The 6,193-nt window shown below is 39.9% G+C and overlaps 1 protein-coding gene across 1 annotated transcript in view; it reads right to left on the reverse strand.

Annotated features, from left to right (window-relative positions):
* Positions 1–910: 910 nt before the first annotated feature.
* TFPI2 (tissue factor pathway inhibitor 2) overlaps positions 911–6,193 on the reverse strand; it is a 10,363-nt gene continuing 5,080 nt past the window's right edge. Inside the window, exons 5-7 of the mRNA XM_009286523.1 lie at positions 5,597–5,785; positions 4,152–4,325; positions 911–1,824 (exon numbers count right to left, since the gene is read on the reverse strand). Coding sequence (XP_009284798.1) covers positions 1,724–1,824; positions 4,152–4,325; positions 5,597–5,785 — 464 coding nt within the window. The 3' untranslated portion in view covers positions 911–1,723. The remainder of the gene's footprint in view (positions 1,825–4,151; positions 4,326–5,596; positions 5,786–6,193) is intronic.

Genomic DNA, 6,193 nt, shown 5'->3' on the forward strand with positions numbered 1-6,193 from the left:
AATCATAGAATCATAGAATCATTGAGGTTGGAAAAGACCTCTAAGATCATCGAGTCCAACCGTCAACCCAACACCACCATGCCCACTAAACCATGTCCCTAAGTGCCTCATCTACTCGTCTTTTAAATACTTCCAGGGATGGGGACTCCACCACTTCCCTGGGCAGCCTGTTCCAATGTTTCACCACTCTTTCAGTAAAGAAATTTTTCCTTACATCCAATCTAAACCTCCCCTGGAGGTTTATCCAGCAGTGAGAGAAAAATCTGTAAGAAAAACAAATCTTGACTAGTTTTCCTATCATGTTGCCTCTCTGAAATGGGGATAAAGCACACACCTGAAATTTTCTAACTGAAAGCCAATGTCATTTCAAGCAAACAGCCCGCTACCCACGCAAAAGCTCTTCAGATAGTGCAACATCAAACAGGAGACCCAGCAGCAGACAATCAGCTTAACTAAGCACCCCTTTGAGAGCAGCTCTTTAGGGAGAGCCAGCTGAGCCATAAAAACTGCTGGGGATGAATGACATCAACGCAATTTACTGGCTTTCTTCAAACAAAGACCTCAGCGTAAGGAAACGATTTAAGAGACAACTAAACTCTGCTAGAGTCATAATTAGTAAATAATAGGTTCCATTACACATATTGGTGTATACAACTAATTCAGGATAATTAACAGAGGCATATCACAGAACAAGCTCTCCTTTTTTTCCCAAAAACATTTTATTAACATTACTTATGAATTCATACTTAGAAAATATCGTAGGTGAAATTAACTGAAATTCAGACATGGCTCAAATACCAAACATAAAAGAAGGTGCAATAATATCACTGTAGGCATAATCTACCATAAGAAATACAATAGTGCCTCAAAAGAGGGATTACACAAGATTTGCAGAAGCTTTTGCATTTCTGCTTTAACAGCCAGCACATAAACACAAATATCAAGATCCTCAGCTGATATAATCCTTGTAGCTCCATTAAAATCAATAAAAATATGCTGATTTATGCCATACAAGGATCTGGACTGTAACTTAGCTGAAATTTCAAATGTCATGAAAAAGTAATGGCTACATTTTCATTTTAATACTCAAGTAGCTTATTCATTGCCTTTGTCAGAGTGTTTATCAAAGTATCCCTATTCCCAATTTCCTCCTGTGGGATGAGCCAGATTTAAGTTTATACTTCTTTTACTGTTATGAAGGCTTCTGAAAGCCTTGGCTACGAACGTAACTGTAAAGGACAGTCTACTTAAATGATAGTACCAAAGTATGTAAAATGGCAGGGCAATAAACCTCTGAACACACTTTTGAAAGGTTCCTTTTCTTTAGCAAGCAGAGGATGCCAAAAAAATCCATGGTGGAGATTTAGCTTTGTACTCTCCTTAGTTATACTGAGAGATGATTGATTTTTCAAATCTTAATTGATTGATTTGTAACAGCTGAAATATTCTCCCAAGGCAGTAGCAACATTGCCCCATAAAACGTGGAAATCTAAATACCTGGCTTTGCCGAAGTATTACTGCAAAGACAACAGAGCAGAAGAACCAAACTTAGGTTCATTCTTCTTCTATTAAATGCAGTTCTTTATAAAAAGTAAGTTGGAAATAAAAAGCAGTTCTGAAAGACAGAACTACATCGGTGTATAAAACTGTGTGGAAACTATCTTACAGAAGAAGAAAGTGGAATCAAAAGAAGGTGTTTCAAACATCCAAGTGTACATCAGCTTTATGACTTCAGGTTATATGTCTGAGGTTTTTTAATCAGTTTTCTCATCACTTTTCTGCGGAATACATTCGTTGGCTTGTTGATCCTTGGTTTCTGAGTCCCTGCTAAGAAAACAAAGGAAGCAGTTAGAGAAACAGTATGACAAAACTGTTGCTACTCTTTATTGTTTGGGTTTTTTTTTTTCCATGTTATGCTGTTTAAGCAGTTGATCCAATAATAACAAACATATCAGAAACTGCAAAATGTGTTCTGGACACCCTATTCTCACACATTGTAAGGTCTCCAATGTGTCCACCTTTGGCACTGGAGTCCTACTTTGCTGCTCTTTTCCTGAGCAAGCATCAAAGTCTTTTCTAGCTGTCCTGCAGTGACAGCAGAATGGAAGTAAACACGCTGCTCTATCTACAGAAATAAAAAGAACTATTACTACATGTCTCTGAACAACACTGGGGCAAAGTCTAATATATAACCAGTGCTTGTGGGAGATGAAAAGGTAAAATGATTTGGGTTTCTGCACAGAACTGGGTTTCACAGAGAAGCTGCCGAGTGGCCAAAGACAGTCGGGGTTATCTCCAGGAATGTTTACGAAGGCCGCATGAAATATGTGAATGCAGTTCAGAAAACAAGTACTTTGCAAACCTGACTGAAAATCTTCTGTCTTTATGCTACCTGTTTACCTGCACGCAGAGCCCCTGTGGCCCGTTCCCAATCCTTTCGCTGTCACCCCAACATATTTATTTTCTTTTCCAATATAAGCTTCTTTAATGAAATGAATCAGAAACCTTTTCACTCCAAAAGCTATAGATCAATTCAAACAGCAGTTGCATATTTGCACAGGGAAGGTCAACTGAATTCAGCTTGAGACTCCAAAAGGTAACAGGAAAGATGCTGGGAAGGGAATTATGGGAGCAGGAGAGAAGGAGTGGCTTAAGTTGCCTTAAAGATTTGTTTAATGTTGCAGTACACTCCCAAGCTATAGAAATGAATATGTATAGCACAACATTAATTAGCACTAATTATGCCCTTAACTATGGGCTTTGTTTGTACCAAGCCTTACTGAATTGTGAAATCTACAAGTTAGTGAAAAAGCTTAAAACCGATCTTTTATGTTTGGCTATTTGGTGCTCTAGTTACAAGACAGACAGCATTTCCTTGCTTCTTTCTTCCACAAAAAGAGCGAGGAAGGGAGAACCCCCAGGTGGCTCTGGCTGGGTGTGGGCAGGGGCAGAGCACGGAGGCAAGATGCTGAAGAGGCAGTTTCCTTCCTCCTCTCTCTTTGCACACTTAGGCTGGAGCCTGGCCCTACCATTTCCCAGGTAGTAATAGATGCAAATTAGATAATCACAAGCATCTCAGATAGATTTAGCATGCTATTAAAGGCTCTCTTCTAATACTAGAATGGCAGAGACACACTCAGACTTGTCACCCACAGAAATACTACTGCCATGACTAACTGGCAGACAATATTTTTACTTCTGAGGACTGTTCTTGAGGTGCAATCCCTGCCCCAGCCCTGGATTTCCAGCCCAGAACTGAAGAATCATCTCCTGACTTAAGCCTTCTGACCACACACCTTAAATACTGAAGCACTTGGATCTTGTGCATATCTCATGTTTAAAACAGAGCTACTTTTTGGCTTTCTTTATTCCCAAAGTCAATGTACTCGTTAGATACAGCCTTAAATTTTTTTCCCGTTAGTATCAATTTTTTAAATATTGTGCTGTGTCTGCTTCTTGAGTGCTCTGGGGATCAACATGTAATTATGTTTTTCTCTCTCTCATTGATTTACATATTAAATGAATTAAACTAGAGTATTAAAACTTGCAATAGCTGGTATGAACATAGGACTGCAGGTAAAAGCACAACTGTTTTGACTTACAAGCACAGCCAGTAGCTGATTGGAATAAAACCATTGAGAAAAATCAATTATCATTCCCAACCCTTCCCCCCACGGCCACAGAAACAGTTGACTCGGCACAACTGATGAGGCAGAAATCTTTAGTAATGGGAATGGAAAGTGGGAACAGGCAGCAGGGAATCAGGGGAGGATGGTAACTGCTGAAAATGCGAAGGAAAAAAGTAAATTGATTTCACAACTTACTTTAATCCTACTTTAAAATACCTGTAAGAAAATGAGACCTTAATTAGTGTTCATGCTGGTACTGAACAGTTTAAAGACTGATTCCTTGTGGGCTCTAGTAAGTTAATTAGTCTTTTTGTGTGCTCTTCTCTACATTTCATTCAGAAATGGTGTAACCACCTCGCATGGCACTGTTCTTGTCAGAAGGATTCAGTGTTGCATCTCAGTTTTCCCTGCCTTTGAAAACACTGAGTCCAAAATGCAAAAAGCATATACTTGTAACAAGCCAAGGTGAGTATTTGGATTGCTTTATCTGCTTGTGACTGATAAAATACAAAAAAATCTTACCTTTTCTGCAGACATTGTAGCAATCTGTTTCAGTAACGAAGTTATTGGTGTTTCCACCACAGCCAGTATATTTGAACACCTTACATGATTTAGTCTTGGCGTCATAGTAATAGCGAGGTACAGAAGAAGAACACAATCCTTCATCCTTTGGGCTATAGCATAGCAAGGGACCAGCTTGAAACAAAACAGAAGGGAAAAAAAAGAGAAAGAAAAATTACATAAATGTAATCTCTACGCCTGGCTTCTTAAAATTTACCCTGCAGTAAATTTCATGGCTAAACAGCTCTTGTTCCCATTGAACTGACATGACTGTTACCGATGACTTCAGAGACTGACTACATCTTATTCCTGTGAGTTATGAATTTGAGAAAGCAACAGACAGTCCCAGAAAATAGGCTTACTATCCCACAAGTGAAATTCATCAGTTTTCCCCATTTGTGGTGCCATACATATGACAGCTGAGATATTTAGTTTGGCCGGAAGTCTTATTCCATATATATAGGAATATAACAGTAATTCCAGTGGGACTACCTCTGTAGAGAAAAAAGGCACTATTTTGTTTATCTTTGCTATGACTTTGCCAGCAAATCCTGCCTGCTTGCAGCAAAAAGTACAAAACCCACCACTTCCCTCAAAAGACTCATGTTTCATTTTGCCTCAACAAAATTTTACTTTTTTTTGCTGGAGACCTTTTATCAATTTATTGGACGTGCAACAGAGAAATTACAAATAATTCAGCATTCACCTAAGAAAACGCTGACAATCTGTCATCAGCCAAAAATAACTGTCTCATCAAGCACTAATAAAGCTTAGGCAGTGACGGCTTTTATACATTCTGATAGATCTCTCTTCTTCAAAGATCCTATCTTGCACTGGATATTAACCCGGTGTTTATGACAACACTTAGCTATAGTCACTTGCTCATAATTACCACCTCTCCTCTTTAGAGCTTGTATGGAGAAACAATGAAGAGTCACGACAGGCAAAAAGCTTTTATCAGTTCAGCTGGCGAGTGCGAAAAACCCAGGTCACCTAACGCCATCTCTCAGGCCTGAATTTTAGAAAGGCACTTCCACTTTATAATAGGATATCATTGCCCTGAACGTGACTGCCATAACGCCTCATACATCTGCCTCAACACAGATCTCCAACGTTAGTTCCCTTCAGATTACACACGTACAGCTCTCTAGAAGGCAAGAGATCGGTTGGGTGTCGCTGTGGGCATATTTAAGGTCACAATATTAGACTAACACAGCAATTTTGCTCTTTTGGTAACAGCTGAGACAAGTGACACATGAAAGTCTGCAGACAATATAAACATCTGCTTCACAGAAGTCTTCAAAAATACCACTGTATGGGTATCCAGAGGAAAACATCAAATAAAATATCATCTTCATATCGCTTTCAAACCATCTATTTTATTAAAAATTTGGAACAACCGTTACTTTTCTCTGGCAGACAGTGGTCCACACAAGACTGCAAATCTCTGAAGTTGTTGCCATTTCCGTAACAGCCACCATAGATGAACTCCTCACACCTCATCGAGCTCAAGTTAAAGGCGTATCTTTTTAGATAACTCCTGCAAGGTCCTCCATCAGCCTCCATCCGGCATAATTTGGGCACTTCTGCAATAAAAATAATTTCACCCTCTGTAAAATCAACCCTTCATGCTCCCTGTACTGAACAACATGGTAGTGTAGACAAAACGCTATTACTCCGGTCGCAGGCAAGTCACAGCGTGTCCCACTACCTGCATTCTTTAATAAAGTGGGATAAGCTTTACAGGAGGAATCTGATGCATTAATTAGCAACTAGTTATAATATTAAATTACATTTAAAATATTAATAGTTAAATTCCGCATGTCGCCTCTGAGGCGACTCGCTCCGGTTTCCCCGCATAAAACGGACATCAGTGAGGCAGTTGCAACAAGCAGGAGGGACAGACGGGGTGGGTACAAAGCATCCCGCGAGCAGCACAGCCTCCCGGGTGCTCCCACAGGCCCCTTCCACCCCCCCGCCACCCCGGGGGACCCCCCGGGGAC

This window comes from Aptenodytes forsteri, unplaced genomic scaffold (genome assembly GCF_000699145.1).
Source record: "Aptenodytes forsteri isolate BGI_AS27 unplaced genomic scaffold, ASM69914v1 Scaffold55, whole genome shotgun sequence".
In the NCBI taxonomy this organism is placed as follows: Eukaryota; Metazoa; Chordata; class Aves; order Sphenisciformes; family Spheniscidae; genus Aptenodytes; species Aptenodytes forsteri.